This window comes from Sander vitreus, chromosome 5 (assembly GCF_031162955.1).
Source record: "Sander vitreus isolate 19-12246 chromosome 5, sanVit1, whole genome shotgun sequence".
In the NCBI taxonomy this organism is placed as follows: domain Eukaryota; kingdom Metazoa; phylum Chordata; class Actinopteri; order Perciformes; family Percidae; genus Sander; species Sander vitreus.
In genome coordinates this window covers 26,160,199-26,187,111 of record NC_135859.1, presented here as the reverse complement: position 1 = coordinate 26,187,111, position 26,913 = coordinate 26,160,199, and the positions used below count along the sequence as shown (strand labels likewise).

The following is a 26,913-nucleotide window of genomic DNA, read 5'->3' as shown; positions in this document are numbered from 1 at the left end:
CCTAGAATTGTTTTGGCGTACGTTGGTGTTGCCTTCATGTACTCATTTGTAACGTTTATTTAGCCTGTCCTGAATCACGCCTTGAATACGACTTGTCTCCATTTACAGCTAGGCTACTGAGAATTGACACGCAGCTAGGGAAGTATGAAGTTGTTTTAACATAAATCTATTTATAAAGGGGTAATTTGATTAACAATGTTGGCATTAAAATGCAACTCAGGTGCAAAACTCAAGTATAACGTAAATTACTGGCCAAAAAGTTCCCCCATCATTTGTTAGACATGACTTAATTGCTCACCGTCTCCAATTTTTACACCTGGTAGTGTACATTTACCTTTTTGTCTTATTATTTACATCATAATGTTGTGTTCTCAAACTTACGACATTTTAGAGTGCGTCGAAAGGAGGCATTTGTTTATGGTACAGGGGTCGCTTCAAGAGCGTCAACGTTCTTCGTTGACTATGATGCTAACATTATATGCACATAAATAATGTATAATATTGCCATAAACTAGAATACTTAATTTTGCGTTTCTCAGTTCAATATATTGATCTTAAGCCAACTAAAACACTGTTGTCGAATATGATTCCATTTATATTATGACTTTTTGTGAATTAGGGGGCGCTGTTGTAGGAGACTGCTAGTCTAACGTTAGCTAAATGTCAACAGAAGAAGAGGTCATACAAGAAACATGGCGGCCCGCACACGACTGCCCTTGCTGTTCCCCAAAAACCTACCGCCGTTCAGAAACCAAAAGCTTGCCCACACCGAGGCTGCGGTCAAGGAGCCCACGTATCCCCCAATCGTCCCCTCTCTCACGGCTAAAAGCAAATCTGCCCGGGGGCGACAGGTTGAGGACCAGGTAAAGAAGATATGTGCCTCTCCCGTGGACGAGAAGCTCTCCCTCATCACTCGCATCCAGCGGAAGAAATTTGTGGTGTACCCTCAGACTTTTGCACGGAACGCAGACAGATGGTACCAGCACTTTACCAAGACCGCATATATCCCGGGCCTGCCGGAGAGATTCGCCCTGGACCCGGAGAAGAGGACCGGGGTAGAGAAGGAGGAGAGCTCGCTGCCAGCCGAAGCTCAAACCACAGTACCGGGGGTTGAAATTGATGCGTTCGCGGACATCCGCTCGTTGGTTACTCGTGTGATTTTACAGGAGCACTGGCACATGAAGAAACGCAAACCTTTCCTGTACAGAGAGCAGGAGCAGATGGTTGGACCTTTTCTGAGAAACCTAGTGACTGGACTCACCTACAGTCTGGCCAAATACAACCCACTGCTCCCTCTCTCCAGTCTGGGTATGGATCACTGATTTGGCACCAGTCAAACTGTGGAGAACTTAGCAGTTTAGCAATCCACTTTGGCACTTTTAAACCATAATTTCCAGGCCTTTGTGTCTCCTAAAAACTACATTTGGAGTAATATTGTGAATGTGGCTGGTTAGTTTGATATATGGACCAGTAAACAAGGTTTTATCCTTATTTGTACTGATCAAATAGAGCATATTCTTTAAAAAAAAAAAGTTGACTCAACATCTCTACACCAAATATGTGACATGATTGCTATTGGTTTGGATAACATATTAACTCACATAATTTCACTTTGGTGCTGAAGCGATTCATCTGCTAGTCTATCAAAAACAAGTAACATGACAACAACTTGCTAATCGTTTAAGTAATTTATATAACATTTGCTGGTCAAGCTTCTCAAATGTGAGGATTTGCTGTTTTTCTTGGTTTTGTAATATTGTAAATTGAATATCTTTTGGGTTTTGGACTGTTGGTCAGACAAAAAAACAATTTTTCTTTCACAAGGGTAAACAATTCATCAAAAAAAATGAATTAAACTATAATGGAAATGATAATTAGTTGCAGCCCTATTTCATTTAACATGAACTGTTGCTTTTGCATAACAAAGACAGTTAATGTAAATCTTGGGCAGGGTTTTGTTACAAAAAAAAGTATTGAGGGTTGGGACACATTTCAAGATAACATGTGCACCTAAATCCTTCACAGTATCTTTTTTTCAGATCCCAATAGCAGTATTACCTTGTATTCGTACGTGTTTTTTTCCACAGACATGACTGTTTAAGCTTTGTGAGTCATATTTTCTGTGTTTCTCTATCAGATATTGATCCCCAGGTAAACTTTTACTGGAGGAGAGGGCAGAGAATCATCCCAAAGGGGCACCGGAGTGGCCGGCAAGAGCCAACCAGGTTTCAGATCGACGACCAACCACACAGTCAGATCAGGATAACTCAACAACTGCCACAGGTAGACATCATTCTCTGACTGCGGAGTTTATGTATGTAAAAGAACGGTGTTTTATATATTTAAATACCTCTGTCGGGGTTTCATACATGACCATACTACCAAATAATCTCAAAGCAAATCATCATCACACACAATTGAAGGACACAAATCATTTAAACAAAACATACAGACATTAAAAGATGTTATAAAATGTTACAAAATTTGAACCTGACACACTTCTGTGACCCATCAGATACTAAAATATCAATAACAGGTTCCATTTAATGTCCAGCATTCATGTGTTTGTTGTTCTAATCACTCTCCGATGTTTTAATTTCTCTTAGTTCACGTCGCTGGAGGCCTCTTATGCAGCTGAAGTTCCAGAGGTCACATTTGCTCCCAACCTGATGCCCCTGTTCAGAAGACAGTATGACAACAACATCTTTACAGGTAACATAAGACGATAGTCACAGCCACTTGCTCTTACCTCATCCAGATTACGTGATTTTTGGAGTAGCCCAAAGAACATAAATTGAGCATGTGGTATGCTGGTTATGTTGTGGTATAGGAGTTAAATTCTCATTCAGTTACCTCTTGCTGCCACTGGGGGGCCCCAACATGCATCTGTTCAGTGTCATTCAAATACAGAAAGTCTAAACTGCATCACTGTCATTGTCTCTGAGTCCTAGTCTGTGAGATGGTTGTTTCTCTTGTTTTTGCTCTTAGCATTTCCACTCTAATATTGTGTAATAATACATACAACTGTAGCCTTGGAATTTTTTGTTTTCTTGTATACTGTGTGTTCCTAGTAAAGTGTTCTCCTGTCTCCATAGCTCAATAACACATTCCTTAATATGCAGCAGCAGAAAAAAAAATTCACTTTCTAGCTGCAACTAACGATGATTTTCATTATCAATGAATCTGCCGATTGTTTTCTTGATTAATCAGTTCATTGTCAATAAAACGGCAGCAAAGCATTAAAAATGGGCATCACATTTTCCCAGAGTGTAAGTTGAGGGTATCAGAATTCTCTTTTCTAAAAAAAACCCTACCTAAACTACTGTAATGTTAGACAAGAAAAAGCAACAAATTCTTACATTTGAGAAAGTGAATCCATCCAATTTTTAGCATTTTTGCTTGAAAATTTACTTAACCTGCTGATTAGTTGTGCTTAAATAATTCCAACCTTTTTCTGGCAAAGTGGGTTCATCCTAGTCGGTTACATGAAACAGTATTCATGATTTAGTATCAATCAGAGATGGAGAATAAAGAAGACAAAAGAGAAGCATGATTTCCTTTTTTTTTTTCTCTCTCCATAAATCCCTTCTCTCAGCTGTTTACATTAAACATGTCCTCTTGATCTCATCAACAGGTGCCAAGTTACCAGACCCGGCATGCTACGGTCACACCCAGTTCCACCTGGTGCCCGACCGGTACCACAGAGACCGGATGGCTCGGCAGCAGCAGTCTGATCAGGTGGAGGTCTTCCTCAGAGCCAATGGACTCGCCAGCCTCTTCGCCTGGACGGGAGCTCAGGCCATGTACCAGGGTGAGTTAGCAACACAGGAAAGAGACATCAGATGCACACAGCTTCTGATACAGTATATCATTTGGAGTAACAGTTCTTAGAAATATTAATCGATCTCCTGGTTTCTTAACTTTTTATATACACATTTTTAGTTATCTGTATTGTTGTAGTGGCAGAAACACTGCCTTTCTACATTTGTTTTAACAACTCTTTCAAAGGGGAACTATGCAGTTTTTTTTTAGCTTAATTTACCTTCACTGAACAGCTTCGGAGTCATTGGAATGGTTATATGACTTTTTTTGTAGGGGGAGCTCTATAGAGAAACCTGTGAGAAAACTGCGAAGAAATTGCCAAAACTGCATAGCGCCGCTTTAAAGCGGACTTTAACTGAATGGATGAATCAGTGTTCATACTTTCTTCTCACCTCTGTAGGTTTCTGGAACCACGAGGACATCACCAGGCCTTTCGTGTCCCAGGCTGTGATCACAGACGGACAGTTCTTCTCCTTCTTCTGCTACCAGCTCAACACAGTGGCCCTCTCTGTGGAGACGGACGCCAACAACCCCAGGAAAAACCTTCTGTGGGGCACAGAGAGCCTGCGACTGTACGAGAGCGTGCAGGACGGAGCGGTGGTGGGTCTGAACGACGATGTGGTCAAGCTTCTGGTTCAGTTCCTCGTGAACCAGCCGTAGAAGTTTCTGTTTTTGAAAAAAGCTTGAGTCAGTGTTGTCCAAGGCGTTGAAAGGTGCAAGAAATGAGAAAAACATGGCGGACATGGGAAAGTTTGTCAGATTGTATAAAATGTAATTTTCAAAAAAGCTGCTGTTAAACTGGCTTAGGATATAAAAAAAACTGAACGATATACTGAAAAATTACTGCACACACAGAGTATTATTGTGCAGACTGTATTTATGCAAAGTAAAATCATGCTTTTCAAATTGAAACTCTTGTGTGTGTTTGTCAGTGCTTACTACTTTCTACATCTTTTTACTCATGCACCCACTTTCCTTTAAGAGTACGACTAATGCTATTTAGCATTGCACTCCTGTAACAATGGACTTAAGAAAAAGGACAAAAATCGATGCAGCAGAACCAGAGATCAACTTTTAATCTTCATATTTCTTTTCTTTGCCCCTCTGGAGCTTCAACAGTATTTATACAATTATTTTCACATAAGACCTGTAAACAGAAAACCCAGTGGCGTTCCCCTTTAAGTAAGCTCTGTCTCCATATCCGCTAACACAAAAGCTTGATAGTTATTCGAGGCAGTGACTTGTGTAATTTGAATTTGCATGTTTACAAATACCCTGGTACACCTTATAGGTTAAGTGCAGGCTGACAACTAAAGACAGTTAAAGTCATGATTAGGGGAAATATTGCCTTTCTGACCATCTTCTGATACATTAAAATGAAAAACACACAAGCATCTGCATATAGGATGATACATCTTGATATACACATTATGGCAATGTCAAGCATGTTCGGCACACATTACTGCAAGAACAAACTAGAAAGTGACAAAAAATCATTGCGAGCACAGTATAAATAGGTACGTGTACTTTAGGAGTGCAAGGTACTGCTCACAAACCATAATGCATACTTAACAGAAATAAAGTGGTTTAAGTTGTTCCCCAACAGAAGTAAACCCACTTCCTTTTTGAGAAAGAGGTGTCAAAGACAATGATGCAATGCATGGCAGGTTTTCCACAGGAAGTGGGTGCATATAGGGCACAAACATGCAACAAAAAATGCTTTGCTCTTTTAGCTGTCACAACAGCACTGTCAATTAAAAATAAAAATAAACATCTTCCAGTGTAATAAAGTTAAAATTTAAATCTAAAAAAGGCTACTTGTGTATGAATTAAAGGAATGGTTATTAAGTGGTGGTTATTGCACATTGTTTGGTGAACATACTCAAATAGTTGCTGAGATATTGCTTTACAGCTCTATAATTCACATCCTAAAACAAGCAAACAACAGATTTTAAAGAATATAGGATCTGTTGAATTTGCAGTCTTTAAACTTTCCGCTGTCTCATTGAAGAACCTTCCTCTGGTTCATTATTTTCTCCCTGTGTCCTGATGAGGGAATAAAAAATGTACATCATGAAAACCTACAAATATAAACATTAATAAACTTCCAAAAAGTATCTTTAGAGAAATTAGCACTATAACCATAGTACTTACAGTGTGTTTGTTTGGTCATTCATCCCTTTTCCTGAGAATAAGGCAGATGATTTCAAGTTAAAATACAACATGCGATACACACAAACATAAGAAGACCCGTATGCTGTCTGAATACCTGCTGTGTAGTTTTTCTTAGACTGATATCTCTCGTAGAACATAATGGCGACGACCAGAACGATCACCTCAAGCACGATGGCTATGAAAGGCTTCAGAGGCTCCGTAAAGTTGATGACCTTTAGCAGTGGTGGAAGAAGTGTTCAGATTTTTCACTTAAGAAACAGTAACAGTACAAGAATGAGAAAATACTCCATTACAAGTAAAAGTCCTTCATTCAAAACCGTCCAGGAGTATTGTCAACTACAGTATATGTACTTAAAGTATATAAAGTAAAATGTCCCTATTAGGTTGTTAATATCGATGCATCACTGCATAAGTAGCATTTTATTGTATGAGGTGTTTGAGGTGGAGTTAGTTTTATTTACTTTAAATACACTTAAGTCTAGGTGGTTCCCAACCCAGGGTTCAAGCTCCCTCCAAAAGTTCACAAGATAAATCGGAGCGGTCGTGCAATGATTAACACAGTAGAAAAGAAGAAAAAACATCTTTGTTTTGTTGTGAAATATTGGAGAGTTTTGTGTCTTTGGGTTTCAAACTGTTGAGCGAAACCAGTTGAGAATAAATGTGTTTTTGGTGAAACTGCAAACAACTAAAACATAAAAAGTGACCCAAAATAGACACTGCGTTTGTTAAATAGGTCCCAAGTCAAAATGGTTGAGAACCACTAGTTAGATATTTGACTACATGTAGTTTTTGTTACAAACTTATTTTGTGTTTTTTTTAAGATAAAATCTTGAAAGGTTAGAAGATACATTTAGTGGAGTAAAAAACAAATATTTCTCTTAGAAAAAGTACTGGGTTAGAAGTAGAAATTAACATAAACTACAAATACTCATAATTATACTTAGGCACAGTATTTGAGTAAATGTACTTCCCACATCTGACCTTCAGCTCCACGAGGCCCATCGTGGTGTTGATGGCGTACACCGCACCGCAGTAATACAAGCCTCCGTCAGCCTCCGTCAGATTGTACACCACCAGTTTGGTCTTCCTCTCATCGTTTTTGATTTCATACCGAAGAGGCTCTGCAGCAGTGAAGATCTGCTCCTGGAACAAATATCAGTCCAATGGGGTCATAAATGTGTTTACACTGTAAATGTATTGTATTTTTCATCAGGTGTTGGCTTTCACAATCTCAGCGACACAAATCTCACTTAAAACCACACACAAGAAGGCTCTGATTATCTCACCCACCTTGTCGGTACCATTTGCTTTGTACCAGTTCCAGGTGCTGGGCTTTGGTTTGGTTTCCTCCATTTTACATACAATCACCACAGAGTCCCCCACATAGCTGACTATTGGTTTATCTCGCACCTCATGCATGTGTGGAGCTGGTGGACAACAAGGAAAGAAAGCATAATTTAAAAAAGCACCCTTTAGAGTACCCTTTAAACAAATACTCTGTGTAAATACTAATACTCATTATTAAAAAGCAGTGATGTGATCTTTACCTGCCAAAACAAAGTCTATTTTTGCCTCACTTTCAAACATGCATGAATAATTTCCGAGGTTTTCTTCACTGATGATGCTGAACCTGTGAAGCAAAAATACAAAAACATATTATGTTAAATTTAGGTTTAATGTTATTTTAAAGAGTCTGTAGCTAATATGTGATTATATCATCAAAACATAACTATTCTGCAATAAAATGTGTTAATATGATTTATAATGTCACAAAAAAGCAGTGGCAGCAATTCAAAGTGCTTTACTTTCACATTAATTAAATAAAGCTTTTTTGTATTTAAATAAAATCATTTTAAACCAAATCTTACCAAATATTAGTTATTAGATATGGATTGGCAGTGTAGACCGATAAAAGCCAGTTTTGACACATACAACTTGAGTTCTCAAGCTGCTGTACATAAAAAAAAAAAAATACATTTGTATATGCACGGGACCGAATTGGCGGGGCAGTGCTTCAGTCCCCCTACAGGTTGTCTCATTGGAACTTCAGCTTGCGAGCGGCAGTTGCAATGAGGCAACCTGTAGGGGGACCGAAGCTGGAAAAGTTGCATAGTATGCCTTTAATATTTTTGTAAATCACTATGTACACGTGTATGGATTTGAGTTATCAGCCAATTAATGGATGAAATAATTTACATGTACTTACACTCGTTTGAGATTATACTGATCGTTCTCCAACTGCACTGTGAGACGGCTGTTCTCAACTTCATCCCCATCTTTTCTCCAAAACCCAGTTATATTTGGTAGTTTGTTCTGATTACCTGTCCAGGTACACTCCAGTGTCAGATTGACAGGGTTCAACAGTTCAACACTCTCTGTGTGACTTTCACCTGCGTGGAGAGTTGTGGAAGGATTTCATAACCCAAAACAACAACAAAAAAAAAACACATCTCTGCCACAATACTATGTTTTACAGCTAAGGTTTTTTTTTTTTAATGTACCTTTAAGAACAACGCTCCTTATTTCTGTTGGCAGGGGACTGCTGATGGAAACCAGCGGCGGGGGCGTTGGACCTGGTGTCTCTGACAAGAAAACAAATAATTATTTAAACACACACCAACTTAAAATGTACCACTAACTGACAGTATTTATAGTAAGAACAGGCTACATTGTATGCAAACAAATGAACAAAAAGTTCTTTACTTGGGTGTTGCTAAATTGCTGGTATTAGTATGGTATTCCTAAATAGTCGCTAGAATATTATTGATCGCTGCAAATGCATTGTAGTTTAAAGTGGTGGTCAGGGTTTCGCTAGGTGGTTGCTAGGGTGTTCATGGTGGTTACAATGGAGTTGCTAGGGATTTTATCATAATAACTACGTTGTGGCTATATCTGGAAGTGCTAAGTCGAAGACAACTTTACTTAAACACGTTTAGCATCTTGCTACATTTTTTTGAGTTGTGATATGGTTGTGTGGTTATTTGAGTGACAGCTAGGGTGTTGCTAGGAGTCTGCCACGGTGTTCTCTGTGGTTTCAGTGGTTACTAATGTAATTACTAATGTGTTGCTTAAAGGTTTCCATGGTGTTTGCAGTGGTAGCTAGGGTGGTACCGTCTGTGGCGGGAAATACGACCCACAGGAGCAATTTTTGTTCTCATATCTAAATGAAATGGTCACGGTTTGAAACATTTCATTAACATTGTGAGACTGTCGCAGTTTGGTTAGGTTTAGGCAACAAAACTACTTAGTTAAGTTGACAAAAAGATTGTGGTTTGGGTTAAAATCAGTACATTTGTTATGTTACTTCACGCCTGGTTATGCATGTAATCTAGTTCTGTTTGTTCTGTAAAGTTGAAAAAAACTCCCCATTTTCTTTTTTGGAGCACAAACACTGGTCTCCTAGGTGAAAGTCCTGTGTTTGACCCATCCGCTACCCCAACCTACCCCCTTATGCGGCATTTGGCAATCTTATACTTCCAGCTTTGTTCCTGTCATGATTACTACGGCCACAGCTAGGTGATTGCTATGTTGCACTAGGTGTTTAGTGATTCTGTGTACTTGATATTATTATATATTTTTAACTCTTTTCATGCAAAGAAACACAGCTCAAAGTTAGTGTTGTCATAATGATGAAGAAAAATATAGACAAGCTAAAACAAACAACTAAAATAAATAAATACATACCTCATATCTCAAGGGCAGTGTCTAATGTAGAAAAAGGACAAATATCTAAAAAAGAATATCCTTTTCCAATTTCCTTGGGTTTTATAATAAAAAATATACAGCTAGTCTGTGAAAATTTACCTATTAACCATACTCCACAAAAAGATAAAAACAACTCTTGCGATCACCAACATCAAACTGCACAGCCACAACCAAATGTAAATGTATAGAGAATATAAAACATGATGCTTTAAATTGAATTATCAGTTTGCCTAAATAATAATCTCTATAATACCCCTGATGATCACAGCTATATAATATTAGACTTTTTATTTTGCATAAGGGTATTTCTTTTTTAATCCTTAAATAATTAATTGCTTTTGGTTTTAATGTAGAGTTTCAGTGTCCCGTGATAATGTAAATGCTGTCTTAGAGTATTTTCCACCCTGACATTATATACATTGACTATCGGCAACTTCAAGCCAAAATATGGTAGATACAGTAGTACATGATGGTGTGGAAATCCTATGAAATTTTCTTCTACTTTTCACAAGGTTACAGACCATTGAGTGGCCGAACAAGGTTTTAACACAACCACACACAGTCAAAATTAAACCCAAATAATCATTTACTTGTATTGATGTGTCTGCAGAAGACGACAAGAAGGAGGATCTGAAAAAAAAGCTGCTCCCAGGAGGATGACATGGTTATTTTCCCTCTGTTCTCTCCGTTTCTTACTTGTTCCTTACTTGCTGCTGCATCATCTAAAAACCACCACCCACCCCTCCTTCTTCAGCTGCACAAGTGACGCAGCCATGATATCACCCTGCAGCCTGTGGGTGGCCGACTCCATCCATTATTCAGACAGGGTTCATATCTCGATGCTGTGTTGCAGTGTACTGTCCTGCACGATAATGCATGGGCAGAACATGCTGAAATAAACACTCCTGTTTCTTTGAAGCTAAATATTGCTTTGTGTAATACAAGATGTTGTGCTATTATGTTGCTACTTAAGAGCATTCTGCAAGATCGTGTTATGTGAGAGGACATAACCTGCCAGCCCTCATTAAATCAGCCAGGAGTGGAAACTAACTACTTTTACTGTAGCTGATTGCTTTTTTCTTTAGAGCATACTCAAACCAGAAATTCTGTTTAAGTAGATTTTAGATAATGTACTCTGGGATACTCCAGCCCTCTTTCCACCACAAGAAACAACCCCTATAAGCAATATTTATAATAACACTGAGTTTAACACCCACATGTATTGGGTCCTGGATGCACAGGCTAAAAAAGTGTAAAATGCACCATTGATACGCACACATCTCACACGCTCCTTCGATTAAGGTTATTTGTAATCAATTTCTTCACTAGACTAGGTGTGCTCATACCGTTTTTGTACCATTCTCTATTCTTTCCACATTATTTCATTACTAATTTCCATTCTGTCTTTACAGTTATTTGTCAACTTCTTATTCTCTTTCCTCCAGTTTCTTAATAAGTTGTTCTTCTAACAACTAAAATTACCTCATGAGAATAATTACTGCATAAAAGCAAAAAAGGTGTAAGCTATTTTTCTGCTCATGCTGTATTATGCAGGGATTGGCTGTTTTTGTCACTGTGTGGGACATCCTGGCACAGACAGTTTTTTTTAATGTAAGGCGATTAATACTGCATGTCCCACATTGTCACATGTAGAAATGAATATACATTAGGACTGGGGAGCAGCATGTTATGTCTGTGCTTACCGGCCCATGGGGTTTCATAGTGACCTAAAGTTACTTTTGCTGTACTCTTATTTTACATTCATATATTACAATGCCAATCAAGTGTGCAGTGGACAATCTAAAAGCAGCAATATGAACTTATGGGGGATAGCGAACAGCGCATTAAACCCCAGCAGGAAACTCACTGAGTGGAACTCTTTTCGGAAAGTTTCACAGTAAGGAGCAGATGAAGATACAAACAAGGATATAAGAGGCGCTGCTGACATTAGGTACTGTAAGCAGGTCCAGAGAGTTGAGAAATAAGTCCTTATAGAGAGGCCATCTACTGCTATCCTGAGGGGGGACAGCTACAAGACACAATAACAGAAGAAAAGCTTTGTGTAAAGTGGATGAACTCTTTTAATAGTTTTTTCTTTTCAACCATGACTTTCTCTCCTCTGGTTGTATATTACTAATGTAATTATTAACTGTACAGCAGAGGGAGCTCCTCCAGCCTCACTTTCCTCTGACTGCAGATTGTTTCTTTGACCAAATGTGCACATTTGGCTCATATTTTTATAAACAAATGTTTGTATGAGGTACATATCCAGCTCTGAAGAAAAATCAGAACTCTGATCTTGACTATTAGCATCCAGTATCTTTGCTTTTCTTTGGTGAATTATTGGTAAATTGACACCGCCGCCAAACATGATTATAATGTATGTGTGAATTCAGTTTGTCGAGGCAAATAATGCTTTTAAGTGGAAGAATATAATATAAAAAAAAGAAATCGTATTAAGTCACCACATGTAACAGAAAGAGCAGCAGTATTCCAGATACAATGTTAGACATTTTCACGGCTGTCGAAGCTGCAGACTGTTGATGAACACCGTCTGCAGCTCGTTGATGTCGTCAGTGGTCTCTATAGGGATGCTGAGCCGGCCTGGTGAACTTGAAAGCCCAGCAGCTGAGTCATACGCAGGTTCACAGCGAGACTTGCTGAGCTCATAGAAGGAATCCCCACAGCCTCCCAACTGCACCCTGAACACGCTCATAGACGTCCAGGTAGTGGTGCTGTGGTGACAGGCGGCTGTAGTCCTGGGCCTGGTGCGACCCGTAATGGAGGTGGAGGTGGTGTTCTGGCCCGGGGCTGTGACAGGGGCTGTGGGACGGGCTGTGAGGCATCCCGCATGTCTGCATGCAGCTATTTCGCCGCATGGCCCGGTTCAGGTCCAGTCGTGCGATCAGCGGCTTGCCAATGTTGATGCTTTTGGTCCAGTGGACGGATTCGTCATCCATGGCGGTGAAGGTGCCCTGAAGGCACACGGTGAAGACCAGCTCCTCCTGTTGCATTAGAGGAGAAATAATAGTATTAATAGTCATATTTTTGGTTTTTAGTAAAAATGTCTCGATAACCACTATGAGGTTTGCCATGACATTTGATACAGATATCCATTAATCCTTGTGATTTTGGTGATCCCCTGATTTTTCATTTACCACCAACAGCAGGTCAAGCATGACTGTAGACTCTTAGTCTTGTTAATAACAAATTTAAGTTTTGTTTAAGTGAGTTTGTTGTCATAATGACAAGAAAATATTTGGCGTTTCACAATGTTTTTACCCTGAGTTTCTGCAGTGAGCTGACTCTAGTGTAAAGACAGTGCTGCGGCAGGTTGCTGGACAGAAGGTAGATGCCCGTCTCCTCTGGAGTCTCTCTGTTCATCTCTTTAGGATCCACATCAAGGTCCTACAGTGAGGAACAAAAGCAGGTGGCATTGTACAGTATGCACAAACACACAAACACATATGCACAAACACAAATAATTGTAGGTGCATTTACAGTCCATGCAATTTGTGGCTTTGTTTTGTTAATAATACAGTTGTCTGCTGCTCCCCTTAAAGTATAAAGTGAAAAAAAGTGAATTCTAATCAAATGCTGATTTAATTATCCAATTTCCCTAAAAGGTTCCTGTAGGGAAATGGTTCCTGTCCCTTTCTTGATGACCAGTGTTCATGACAACATGCTGACCTGTGAGAAGTCGGTGACGTGAGCCTGGCAGAGGGACATGTCCTCAGGCTTTTTAATGATGTGAGTGTAAATGACGAGCACGTTGGAGAACTCTGCAGCGAAGCCCAACTTGATCTGAGCCCCGCAGTCAAAGTTGAGGCACATACTCTCAGGAAGCTCTGGAATAACATACAAAAACATTTCAAGTTATTTACATGTGTGTGATTCTGTGCTCTATTCCCAAGTTCTCATTTGGTGTCATTTAATATGTTCAAAAAGAAACATGCTCTTGTTTCAGACACAAAAAGTCACCAGAAAAAGGAACTTTAAATCTTGTAAAGCAGCAATTCCCAACCTGAGGGTCGGGATCCCCATAAGGGGCCCCCAAGATAAATCTGAGGCATCAATAGGCATGGGCCGGTTACCGGTTTCAAGGTATACCGCAGTTTAAAAAAAGTCAAGGTTTTAAAACCACTAACATTTTCTGTCATACCGTTCCTAAGGTATGAGCTGTTTTTTATGAGTGGTCAAGGAGAGAAACTGCAGTTTAGTAATCCCTCTCCCTGCCAGTGTGCAGCGTGTTTAAAAATAAAATACATTATGTTCAATGGAATTTTCTTTATGTTTTTTTACCCAGACATTTAAAAAAATAATACATTTTGAAGCTGTAATTGCAATGTGAAACCGTGATGTTTTTGCTAAAGGTTATCATACTGTCAGAATCGTATACCGGCCCATGCCCATTAAAGGAATACGAAAGAAAATAACACAAAAATATGTCTGTTATTTCTGACTTCTCGCATCATTTTCTTGTGAAATGCTTGATACCTTCACCAACACAATGTCTCTAAAAATCCCTCAAATTAAATAATCTTAGAAGGAAAAATGAGCTTTGGTTGGAACTGTTCATAACTGAGGCCATAACCTGTGATAAGAGGGTTACAAGTTGACATTACTTAATTAAATGGGGTCACAAGCCAAAACGATTGGGAACCACTGTTACAGGGACCAATCTACTGGTAGTGTGGTGGTCTACCAGGTTGGAATAATCACAACAAAACTATCAGAAGAAATGTTATTTTTTTCTCGCTGGCTTTTGTGCTCCATAAGCAAATATTTATTAGCTGATGAAAGAGGTGATGATGTTATCATCAGGTGTTTCTCACTTTTCCAACCTTGTTTCCAACAACAGTGTGGTTGTCTCGAGAAGCCCCCATGTGTGCAGGTGTGTACAGTATAAGCACTATCAACAGTCAACAGTCGACTGAGCGTGCAGTACTGAGCAGCAGTGAGCAAATGGGGGCTTTCCAGCACAGTGATAACAAGTGTGAAACAAATACTTATAAATTTAAGTTTGTGTTATAAACTCACCGTGAGTCTTTGCCCACTGGAGGCTGCGAGCGTGAGCAAGATCAGCGCTGTCGCCAGGCTGGATAGGATCGCTCAGAGCTCTCCTCTCCGACAGGCTACTGCGGATCTCTAGAGCCTGCTTCCCCTTCGTAGCATCAAACTGACCCATGTCTGGACACGAAAAATGATAAATCAAATTAGATAATGTTAAAGACATATCCTGTCCGCATCCTAAACGTTTGATAGTAAGTGCATCTCACAGACACCTCAAGTCATTTTCCTTCACTTACGCTGCATTTAAAAAGGAAATTAGCCCACAAACTGATACATTTTTGACATCAATAATGCAGAGCATGCTACATTTAATTAACTGTATTAGCCTAAATATAAACTGAAACGCATCCAACTACTGTAAAACAATCACATTTCATAACCAAACACTGAAAAATGATCAATTAATTTGTCATGGTAACCTTCTCAATCACAAATTCATTTTAAGAACTCAAGACTACAGTAAACAGTAATGTTACTTTTGCACAAATCATTTTTTTTAAATTATTTATATCAGTATTTCTTTCAGTGCTACATATGGATGTTATCACATATTATGTTTCTATCTCACCCTCAGCGACTCTGTCCAGCACCACGGTGATCTTCTCATCGTCTAGCAGCCGCTTCTTTAAAAACTTGACAAACACGCCGTTGGTGAAGCCGCTGGAACTCAGCTCGAAGGCCTCGGCATCCTGGCACCTAAACAGCCAAAAAAACGAAGAACACATATTTTATATATTTTTTGAAAACAAAAAGTGTATATAGATTTAATTTTGAACGATAATTGATGGATTAAACTTACGTAGCGTATCCAAAGACAATGTTGGCCGTAACCCTTAGGACAATGTTTGGAGCGCTGTCATCATGAATATTCCTGGAAAATGTTTATTTTTTTAAAGATGCAAACCAAGGCAATAAATCCCAAAAAGCTCTATGCCGGAGAGAAAATAACTCCTTTAAGGTCCTGTCGTGGGATTACAACTATTTTATACAGTCTATGGATTACACACAAAAACTATGTACATGCTTTTAAAACTAAGGTAAAGGGGTGTTCTGGTAGCCTAATACTTCAGGCGGTTTGATTGCGGCCGAGGATCGTTGTTGTCATACTCGTCTCTCTCCCCCCATTTCTTTATTCCTAGTTATCTGTGTACTTTCATCTATCCAATAAAGGCAAAAATGCAAAACAAATCTTTAAAAATCTTCATCTAGGTATCAAAACTAGAGCTCAAATGATTAGTCGATTAATCGTTTTAGATGAGGGACAGAAAATGAATTGGATAGTTGTTGGACAACAACCTAACCTGTTCTACCATATATCAATAGTTGCTGGTTTTTCTTAATCTTCCGTGATAATAAATAGAATATTTTTGGGTTAATAGTATTTCTGGACCCTTAGTTGGACAAAACAAGCACTTTTGGCTCTTCTTTTACTAGTTTGTGACATTTTTTACCAAACGATTCATCGATTAATCAGGTTTTAAGAGTGTAGGGAAATTACTTTGAGAAATACAGTGCATATTACAGAAGTATCCCATGCCAAATTATTCCTGCTGTACCAACTCTAATGCATTCTTATATTGAAGTAAAAAGTCACATATTAAGGTGTTGTTATTCAGTTTTGACCCTTGTGCTAGTAATATTAATATGTAGTCTTATTTTGGGCTCAGTGTAGAACTGATTTATACAAGTAACAGTTCAAAGTTAAATGTAATAAACGTAAAGGAATGAGCCACTGACTTACCTCTTCCTGCACATGTCCAGCAGAAAAACATTGAGGCCAGTCTCCTTCTCCTGCATCAGTTTTAGGATGCTCTGCACACATAAACAATTGGCTGACCGGTACGGGTTTGGTGCGTCTACCGGCACCATGAAACTATTTCCGTAGTTCTCATATCCGTGACCAGCGTAGTACAGCAGACCTAAAGAGGGAAGTGTGTATTTTAATCACCTCAAACAACAAACAATCCATGTTTTGGGAAGTGAGTATTATGATCTACTATTTATAACCATCCACAGGTGTGTACTGTATTTGCCAACATACCATAGACTCCTTTGTGAAGCAGCAACAGGAACTCGTCCACAGCGTTTCTCATCTCTTGCTCTGTGAGGTCCAGCAGTGAAACCACCTGGAAGTTTAGCTGTCGCAGGAGGTTGGTGAGGTCGTACACATCCACCATGGGAGCTTTGAGCTGCGGGTGGTTCTGGTAGGACAGATTGCCGATCAGCAGGGCCACTTTGTCAGTCGCTGGGAGGAGAACACAGGGAGAGGGAGAAAATCACTCTGTAAAACTATGGGAGGGAAAACAACTCATATGTATCAATAAACCATCTTTTAGAACTGACAAGTTCTTTAAAATAACTGTCAAGATGGCAGTGTTTACTGCAATAGTGGTCAAGTCCAGTCTGCTGCAAAGTGTATAAATTCAACTGACAAATGTTCTTAACAATATTATGGCTTTAATACAATGATCCCCGAGAACTGTACATTTTGAAGTTTTCTCCAGAATACATACATCTGAAACAAGAATGATACAAATTGCAGAAAGAAAAAAACTGATTAGATTTTCTGGTTGCCAACTTTTCACTACCTGCCTAATAAAGCCTGCTAAAGAACAGGAGGTGGACAAAATGACAGAAACTACAGCCTGACTAAAACATTATTTTTGAGGCCACTACTGATCAATATTTGATTTTATAAATAATAGGACTGGACACGCTCAACTGACTTAGAAAGCTTTGAAGGCTGGGTGCTTGATCCTAAAAGTGAATAATCATAAATAAAGCTACTAGGACAGCACTCCAATATGATAGAATGTATTGCCACAAAACGGACGTTTCAGGCAGCGAAACATTTGAGTTTAAAAGTTCAATAAATACATTGGCAAATGTATATATTTTTTACATAAAAATCATAAGCAACTATTTCTGATAACAATCTTTAAAATTGGGTTATTATGCCTTAACATCAGAAAATGTTTCCTCTCATTTCAAATACTTATTTCAGATCCTAAGTGCTGCTAGTAGAAAAGCTATTACTAGAAGGTGGTTAAAACCAGGAAGACCTACGGTGGAGGAATGGATTGACATTATCTACGATATTTTCAAGATGCAAAGGATTACTTTTGCTTTAAGACTGCAACAGGGAACTTTTTTGAAAAGATGGGGAAGATGGATAACATATGTCACACCAATTCAACCATCATTTGTCTGAAGTGGATTTTTGTGTCCTTTTTGTCTGCTTTTATTTTCCCTCTGTAGAGGGCTTTATATGTCATTGAGTTTTACCCCAACATGTTTGTTTATTTAGTTCATGTTCTTATTTTACTATATTTCAAAATGGTTATGCGTATATAATACAGTATGAAGGCCTAATGGGTCCTTGCTCACTTTTGTTTTGCTTACGGAGCCTGTGATAGTTTTCTGGGGGCTATTAATGTACATTTACAGATGGCTTAATGAGAAGTATGATAGGTATTATCATTGACTGTAATGTATGGACCTGGAAAATCATAATAAAAAAACCAAAGAAAAAAAAACCAAATTGGGTTATTATAAGATACGTACTAAGCCAGATCTAAGGACAAACTATGTAATGATGGCATTGTTTTTTTTCTTTTCGCTTATTGGCTTATCTGCGATAAATAAATATCAAGTGACACGTCAAAAGAAACGCAGTGTAAGACAATTGGCCAGCAGAACATCTGTTGAAGCTCATGGATGTCTGTTTTTTTTTTTCAGCTGTCAGGGATATTGAATTAAATGTACACTACACAGTCAGTCAGTGTTGTTGAGGATTTACCTGTGAACCCTGCCGGTGCAGTTAGTTTGGATTTTTCTTCCTGCCACATGGATCCATCTCAATGTGGCTCAATGCGGATTCTTGTCAATTTAATAATTTTTTTTTGTTGTGTGTATTTATTTGTCTTGCTTTTACTCTATATCCTACTTTTTATGACATACATGCTGTACTTTATATGTTGCAGCAAGAACCAAATTCCCCTTTAAGAACTATACAAATCCGTAAAGGACTGAACGTTACACCAGTGATTCAGGTTGTGATGATACAAATCACAAGTACAAAGAAATAGAGGCAGGAAGTAAGTGGGACATATTACCTAAAACAATTATATTAATAGCTGTTTGATGTCATGTTACGTGTCTGCTTGTTATTTTTCTTTTCTGGTGACAGTGTGTCAGAAAGTTGTTGATTAAACTCTGGTGATATTTTTAGAGGTATAATTCTGTAGTGTTTTTGGACTTTGATGTTGTTGCTGGCTGTAAAGTGTTACTCTATCTACCCGTGTAGCTGCTATCATATGTTAAAAGTTTCACATCTTTATTTGGGTGTTTATGTGGAGAGAGGAACTGATGTCAGATCAGTTTCAGACATCATAGTCTGAAACTTTTTTTTTCAAGATTCAAAATCCTTTATTAATCCCACAATGGGGAAATTCCCACTGTTGCAGTAGCAAGGGATAGGGGAAAAGCACAAGACACAGATAAAAAACAATACATAAATATAAGTAAAGAGAATAAATAGTAAAGATACTATCTTATACTACAGAGCAGGGGTCAGCAACTTAGGTGCATGTGCCACCTTGGCACGCGGTAGCATAACCAATGGCACACTAGCAATAAGTGTGCAATACAGTTTTTTGGTAATGTTCCAATTTGCATGTCAAATGGCCTCTTTCACAGCCACATTGGCAGGAGCACAGCCTGTTATTTACGGTAGTTTGATTGAGTTTTTCCCCATCCACATGTCGCATAAACCCGTCATACTCTGTCTCTGATTGGCTAGTCATCTTTGCTTCCTTTATAGAATATAGTAAAAATAACACTGCCTGAGCGGGCTCAGTATATGATGGCAGGCTTAGTGCTGATACGGCACACTGATTGGCAAGAACATTTTACAATGGCACTTCATATTAAAAAGGTTGCCGACCCCTGCTGTAGAGCAACTGTGCATCAGCTATATGTATCACTAAAATACAGCAGAGAATGTGGTGATCAGATTTTAACAATTCACTAACACTTGCATGAAGAAATGTGTTGAAAGACACTTACCATAAAGTTGTTCTGGAATACTATTTAGGAACAATTCACTGGAACCTAAAATTGCATTTCAGAACAAAAGCATCATAGAGAAAGTTCTGTGTGAGGAAAATGTGTGAGGAAAATGTGTTCGAATAAGTATAAATATATATATATATATATAAAATATGTATAAACACTTAATGAATATGATTACTCTTACCTCCTCCAATGGCGTAAACATCATCTAGGAATCAAAAATACAAATACATTACCATCATATAAGATTAGCATTTTTAGATTGGTGTTATAAAAATATTCTTTTGATTCGGGGAAAAATGATTAGTCAAAGAGAAGGTATGCCTTACAGTCAATCCGTGAGTCCGGACTTTTGGATTGGGCCAATGAGTTAAATAAAACATAATCAATATTTTTTCATATAAACATAATCATAAATCACTATAGCGGTTTGGGTCCCTTTAACCTTGGGCCCCAAAGTAGTTGCCTACCTTGCCTAATTGTAAAGTCTGCTCTTGATGTTTTTTTACTATGAACCAGATTGTATTTCACCGGTGTTTCTGACTGTGAGTAGCCTCGACATGGCTATGTGACGTAACTATGTCAGGGCAGGTGTATTGTTCATGACCCAAGGAAGCGCAGTGTCAGGTTTGTAGTTGTTTGGATGAGCGGTTCTCGAGAAAGCTGCAAGCAGCAATACCACAGGCCAAGCAAACATCCCATTCCGAACATGCATGTTTGGAACAGGCACTGAACTAGTAATATTAAATTTAAAGATTATGGCTGGTGTTATTCTGTGGTTTTCTTATTGTCAAAGAATCCCATGAATACAACAAAACTCACAGTGCATTAGTCTGTTTCTTACTTCTGTACATAAGTCCACTGGTGCCTACTGAAGACAGTAATTTTCAGGTCACTAATTTACTTTTTTATTTTTAAAAGGCTCAGTAATTTCCTAAAACAGCTGGGCACTGTAGTTTTTAGCAAATTTTACTCAAACAGAAGCAATAAGTGCATTTGTTGGGGACTATTTGCAGCTGTGGATTAATACATATTAAGTGTTCCAGTGAGCATTTACAGCAGTAGCAACATAAACTACAGCCTGACTTTTTATGGTTAATAATGTCAGTGCTGGGCGCCCGGATTGCTCAGTTGGTAGAGCAGGCGCCCATATATAGAGGTTTACTCCTCGACGCAGCGGGCCGGGGTTCGACTCTGACCTTCGGCCCTTTGCTGCATGTCATTCCCACCTCTCTCTCCCCTTTCATGTCTTCTGTTGTCCTCAAAATAAAGTATCAATATCAAAATATCAATATATCAATAATATCAAAATAAAGGCTGAAAATGCCCCAAAAAATAATCTTAAAAAAAAAAAATAATGACAGTGTTTCAGACAACAATGGAGCACTATGACACAGAGGAATGAGCTATATCTAGCTTTAAAAACCCAGCCAATACTACAGGATCACATTAGTAGGATAAATTCCTTGTTGGTTTTGGTCTTTTCATGGGATTTGTTTTCAACAAGACAAATATAGTATACTGCCATTCCTTAACGTACAATTAATTGAAAGCAATGATATTAGTTAAAACAAAATTCATGCACATGAAACCTAGAGATCAAACCCTGTGAACCTTGTGCTGGTTATTGTTAATGTGTGTAATAATCCAAACCATGACCCACATGCAGTTACAGGAGTTTTGATTAACATTTGCATGCAGCTAAAGCCTGCTAGTTGCTACCCTACTGTCATTTAACATGAACCAGTGCTTTCAACTCTACCTTCAGAGCACTCCGTTGCCACTGAAATCTGGACAGATATCCTCGGTGCTTTCAGTCAAGAGCAGAGCAAAATTCACTCAGACATTACGACAATAAAGCTGGTTTTATTGGACTGTAATTATAGTGTCGAAGAATGTATTGAAGTGTGACATACCGATAACAACGTCCACTTCATTGGTCCACATTCTCTCGGTGCTGCTGCTGATCTCACAACGATACCGGCCGTGCTGATCCTGCATCAAGTGAGGAATCTGAAATACACCTTTTTATTAAGCCTTGTTCCCTAAAAAAGTAAGATGTCCGCGCCTTGTAACGTCTGACAACTATAAACAGAGAAAATAGCCTCCAAACAAAGTTGAATTTTTGAAAGAGTAATATAGAGTCATACATCTTCTATAACAACCTCTCCTCACCGTGAGTTTCCTCTTTGTGGCGTTGGGGACCGGAACTCCATTTCTGTGCCACTGGTATCGAGGGATCGGCCGTCCCACAGCTCCACACTCCAGCTGCAGGGTTTCCCCAACATTTAGCCGCTGGGACTGGGGCTGGATCACCAACTTCAGCCGACCCTCTAAGGAATGATAACTCTGCCCTGGTGGTGGACGGAGAGGAAATGTCATTAGTATATTATCTAATACATTCTCATTTGGAATAGTACTAAAATTAGGGGTTAAATTCCCACAGGAGTCATTTGTCCTGTCCTTCAACCAATGCAGACACTTCCAAAATATGTAAAACAACAAAAGTACTCAAATGAAAAGAGAAAAAACATCAACAGTGCATTTATAAACACAGTACACAAAGCAGGAGTTAGAATACACCACCTACAATATCTTACCGCAAGACATGGTGACATTTAGGACGTCTACCTGAGCCCACTGGCTGAATTCAAAAGTATCTCCACAGTTGACCCTGCAGATGTAAAAGCCAGCATCCTTCAGATGGACTGGACTTATCACCAGGTCTGGAGAGAAGCTGTTTGGCACCTGAGGTTGTGGAAAATGTGAATCACATTTACCAATATGCAAAGTGTAACATTATTACAGCCCAGAAGAGAAACAGCGGTCCGCATCTGCAAACTGAAATCTCTCCACCTTAACCCCCGCTTCATATTCACTCTCCTTTGCTGACTCGAATAACTCTTAAAAAAGTTATTTTGTCCAAGCATGTGTGGATGTACGTAAATACTATAAATGTAACTTTCCCTTCTGAAATTTTGGATAGCCAGCTCTGAAGTAATCTGGTTTCAGATGTCGGTAGAAAACGTGAACAGTGACATTTTGATAATGTCCAGTTCAATTTCAGTGACCCAACATATAAAATGTAGCGAGTATATTTGTAATGCAAGTATTGTGATGTTTTGGCTAAGTTAAGAGCCTGTTTAGACACCTGCAGGAACGGAGGATGGATGACAATCAGAATAGTTTTGCAGCTAAGAGTTTATGCATTTTACATGGCCGTTAAATACAGGTAAACATCCTGGAAAGCTAAAACACTCTATATTGATCTTTTCTAATATTTAGGTTATTTTAGTTCCTTTATGATGTGGCTAGTGGACAAGCTGAATGTCCGAAAGGGAATTAAATATTTGGACAGTGTGTTTCAATGCAAAACCTACAGTATGTAATTTATGTCAACATTATGGACCAATATCATGTTTTTGATCTTTATATCAGCTTATAGCTTTTAGTAGTGAATTAAGTACAACAGAAAAATGGACCATGAAGTTAATTAAGCTGCACTATTATAGCTGCAACATGGAGTCGTGAGTAGTCATTGTTTTGTGTTTGGGCATCTGAGTCAGGAAAATGGAGAAGTAGTGGTGAAGAAGATTTCAAGCCCAGACCTGTTAAGATGGCACTTTAACTGCAGTTTATTTTGCCTGTAAATTTCCTTCAAGTCCTGTGCCAGACAATACGTTTCAGGGATACTGATGTACTGTGATAAAAGCTCACCTCTTCCTTGGTCTTGAACCACTGGTACTGTACTGGAGATTTGCCTACAGCATGGCAGCTCAGGCGAAGATTGTGGCCAGATATGAGAGCCACCGACTGGGGCTGAATGAGGATCTGAAGGGCTGTACATTGAGCAGATTTTCAATTTGAATTATGAATTACAGACAGGTTACATATCTGTAGCAAAGATGACATTTAATCATTCATATCAAAATTACCCAAGTGGGTTAAAAAGTGTAAATGCAGTGTCACTGTACTTACCACCCTACAATACTACAGTTCTTGAGTAAACATAAACACGTTTCCTGTTTTAAAAACCCAAACTGATTGAACCCTGCTTGAATGATAAGCTTGTTTAGTGTTACACTGACTGTAATCTGGCTGGCAAAGTACTGTAAATGTCAACACCATAAAGTGAGTCATACATTACCTTTTAAACCAAAACATACAGCACAGAATAATATGATCTACCTGCTTTGGATACTTGACAACATAACAACAAGCTTGGGGGCGGGTTTTTTTACTGTACCTGATGGTTTCAGGCACTGCAGGGCCTCTGAGTTGCCGAGAGTTTGGAGGTAGTCAACCAGTTGACCTGTGGTGCAGCCTCGTTCTCCCATCAGCCTCAGCAACATGCGACTCGGGCTTCCCTCCAGCTCCAACACCTTCAGAGAGCACATCTCCATGTCGTTTGAGCTGGACAACGATGCAGGAGGTTGACAGCACGCCATTAACAGATATCAGAATCAACTTTATTGGCCAATTATGTCGAAACATTCAGGGAATTTGACTCAGGTTGTAAGAAGCTCTCAACATATTTACGTACATTTACAGGAGGATACAAATCTAGACAGACAACTACACAAAAGATAATCAAACATAAACATATGGTTATTATATACAGGCAAGAGCTGGGCAGCAATTATATAGTATCTAGGTGATAGTATGATAATGTCAAAGCTACATGGTGATGACTTTATGGATTTATTTGTGATTTCAGGGCTATTGAAATATGATATTATATATATATTAATATTATATAATATTATAATATTTTGTTTTAAATATTGTAATCACGACTGAAGATACAATTATGATCTAAATGTCTGGGAATTGTTTTGATCCTAAATTGACTGACATATATTTAAAACAAGCGTTATGTCATAAACGTTTATGACTTGTTTATAATGTTTATGACACGTTTATGACAGTGTCATGTCACTCTTATGTAGATACCTTCAAGTAAAGTGTAACCCAATATTTTTCTGATGTTATTAAAAAGGACTGTTTACATCTGTGCACATCTGTTTTGTTTAATTTTGTTCTTGTGTGTAAACTTTCTCTCTCCCAGCTGGTCAATTATATGATATTATGTGATAATAAACTATAAATGCATACAGTCTGTTGCTTGTTTTACTGGACTGCATAAGCCTGGAAGCACAGCATCTCATTTTACGTCAGGACAGGGCAGTGAAGACTAACTTACTTGAACATATATTGCATTAATTGTATCACTAATTAATTTGTCTTTTTAAGACCCTCTAAATAATATGTTTATACCATACACAGGAGGTGCACACACATAGTATAAAGTATTATTATCATTATCATTACAAAATTCTTTGTATAAATTGGGTTATATCATAATCCTGTATTTAATTTAGTGATTTCATTTTCAAGGATGCAAACACAATCCAGAACATTGCCATAGAGTGTGCAACCGTAACATTATCTAGGTAGAGCATTACTGGGCACTTTAACTAACTGTACAACAATGTACAGTGTATTCAAATAGAGTATGGTCTTAGTGCTATTATCTAGTACAGTGGTTCCCAACCTGGGGTCCGGGGACCCCTCAGGGGGGCGGCAAAGATCACAGGGAGTGCGCAAGTCTTTATATTTGCACGTTAAACAAATGTATACAAAAGTCTGTATAAAAACTATGTATTTTTGTTCTCGCTGTTGTAGGCAGCCTACTTAGTAGGCCAAACCTCCGGGACCTCTTAACCTGTCATCAGGTCAGCTGCTAGCTGCTATCATCCTGTTTTTCCTGCCGCCACAGCATCACTATTTTATGAATGAAACATGGCGGAGAAACGTAAAAGTGCAGATAACTCCTCTGTATCAAAAAAAGAAAGTAAGGCTCTATCTCGAGAGTTACCTCAACTTCAAGCCAAGGAAAAAAGGTTGGGAACCACTGATCCAGGATACTATCTATAAATCACAAGAAAGCATTTCAAATGTGATAACATAAAATACAGGGCTGGATGTCCGACATACTATTTTAGCAACATCATTGTGATTTTATACAGTTTACAGTCTGAATTCTCAATTCCAGCCTACCTGACTTTAATACGTTTGTCATTGCTGACTATCTCTCCAAGTTTTCGCCATCCTCTATTGCTGGATTTTTCCAACACCTCACAGAGCTTCTTCACAACCGGCTCTTTCAACAAGTTGATCTTGGTGGACCGGTCCAAAGAATCCGACATGACGGCCAGCAAGAAAAGTTTATCAACGCGTTTCTAACAGGCTGGAGACAGTGGTGTTACACCCGGTTACACCAGATAACACTTAACTTCAACACAAAAATTCGACTTCCTGGAAGAAAGTTACAGGCACACCTACTTCTGCACTGTCTTGGGTTTTCCCCCCACGTAGTCTCCCCACTGCTGCCGGTGAGCGAGTATTTTTTCCCCAGGATGGTGAAGGCATGTCTCGCCCTATTCTGCCTTACTCTACCTCTGATTGGCTTACCCTGACATTCTAACCTAACCCTACCAAACCAACCGTGAGTGCTGCTAGCCATCAGAGGGAGAGTAGGGCGGGTCGTAACTTCCCTATGCCTTTGCCATCCTAGGAAATAAGTGGATTAAGAGAACGGTGTGGGCTGCCTACCTGTGCCAAAGATTGTGTATGCGTCAAGATGGTCCCGTTTTTTCGTTTTAAACCAAAAACGGAAAAACAAAACTATGAGCTCCGTTTTCTCGTTTTTCCAATGTCCATACAAATTAAAAAATAACTGGAAAACTGCTCGTTTTTCAACTGTTGTTTTTTTGTTATTCATGTTTCCGTTTTAACCCAAGAGCGAGAATACGGGCTCATTTTTATAATGTGCATAATCATTGAAAATCTGATGGAACACAGGTCTCGTTTATAATGTTATTTTGGTCTTACGTGTTAAGTCAAAAGTCTACTAAAACCAATGCGCTCTGGACAGGAAGTAACATTAACGTGTCAAAATAAAAGTATGAGAGCTGTAATAACTGCCAGAAGAACAATGTACTTTAGCTTTTGCCTGTAGCTTGTCAGATTAAGCTACAGTTAATTATTTAGGGTTATATAAAG

At 38.7% G+C, this 26,913-nt stretch overlaps 3 protein-coding genes across 4 annotated transcripts; 1 reads left to right on the top strand and 2 right to left on the bottom strand.

The window, feature by feature from the left end:
• The first annotated feature begins 163 nt into the window (after positions 1-163).
• Positions 164-4,734, top strand: mrps30 (mitochondrial ribosomal protein S30). The gene is made up of 5 exons (XM_078251255.1): positions 164-1,308; positions 2,138-2,283; positions 2,607-2,712; positions 3,635-3,811; positions 4,223-4,734. Exons 1-5 carry the CDS (start codon positions 693-695, stop codon positions 4,480-4,482), a joined length of 1,305 nt encoding a protein of 434 aa, XP_078107381.1. The 5' UTR covers positions 164-692; the 3' UTR covers positions 4,483-4,734.
• A 140-nt stretch (positions 4,735-4,874) lies between these two features.
• On the bottom strand, positions 4,875-10,552 carry emb (embigin). Of its 2 annotated transcripts, none has more exons than XM_078251257.1 (9): positions 10,293-10,552; positions 8,499-8,579; positions 8,204-8,387; positions 7,545-7,627; positions 7,288-7,424; positions 6,979-7,134; positions 6,092-6,209; positions 5,977-6,007; positions 4,875-5,868 (listed from the first exon to the last, which is right to left on the bottom strand). In XM_078251257.1, exons 1-9 carry the CDS (start codon positions 10,363-10,365, stop codon positions 5,808-5,810), a joined length of 924 nt encoding a protein of 307 aa, XP_078107383.1. In that variant the 5' UTR covers positions 10,366-10,552; the 3' UTR covers positions 4,875-5,807. The 2 variants fall into 2 exon arrangements, with proteins under 2 accessions (XP_078107383.1, XP_078107382.1); XM_078251256.1 differs by having other exon boundaries at positions 6,979-7,140; positions 10,293-10,541.
• Positions 10,553-11,759: 1,207 nt separating this feature from the next.
• malt1 (MALT paracaspase 1) lies at positions 11,760-26,256 on the bottom strand. Its single transcript, XM_078251254.1, is given in 18 exon segments — positions 11,760-12,394; positions 12,396-12,707; positions 12,985-13,110; positions 13,393-13,550; positions 14,743-14,892; positions 15,344-15,471; positions 15,575-15,646; positions 16,517-16,694; positions 16,817-17,020; positions 19,843-19,887; positions 20,033-20,056; positions 21,611-21,658; positions 21,765-21,861; positions 22,024-22,202; positions 22,449-22,596; positions 23,566-23,687; positions 24,095-24,261; positions 25,909-26,256. Coding segments are annotated over 18 exon segments (2,484 nt in total). The 5' UTR covers positions 26,058-26,256; the 3' UTR covers positions 11,760-12,217.
• Between the last annotated feature and the right edge of the window lie 657 nt (positions 26,257-26,913).

Bases quoted from the DNA above. Each gene is read 5' to 3' on its own strand.
- emb (XM_078251256.1), bottom strand. From the start codon at position 10,365: ATGTCATCCTCCTGGGAGCAGCTTTTTTTTCAGATCCTCCTTCTTGTC. The intron at 6,210-6,978 runs GTCAGATGTGGG...CCACTGCTAAAG, and splicing joins TGGGCCTCGTGGAGCTGAAG to GTCATCAACTTTACGGAGCC. The intron at 5,869-5,976 runs GTAAGTACTATG...TTCCCTCATCAG, and splicing joins AATGACCAAACAAACACACT to GACACAGGGAGAAAATAATG.
- mrps30 (XM_078251255.1), top strand. From the start codon at position 693: ATGGCGGCCCGCACACGACTGCCCTTGCTGTTCCCCAAAAACCTACCG. The intron at 2,284-2,606 runs GTAGACATCATT...AATTTCTCTTAG, and splicing joins TAACTCAACAACTGCCACAG to TTCACGTCGCTGGAGGCCTC. The intron at 3,812-4,222 runs GTGAGTTAGCAA...TCACCTCTGTAG, and splicing joins AGCTCAGGCCATGTACCAGG to GTTTCTGGAACCACGAGGAC.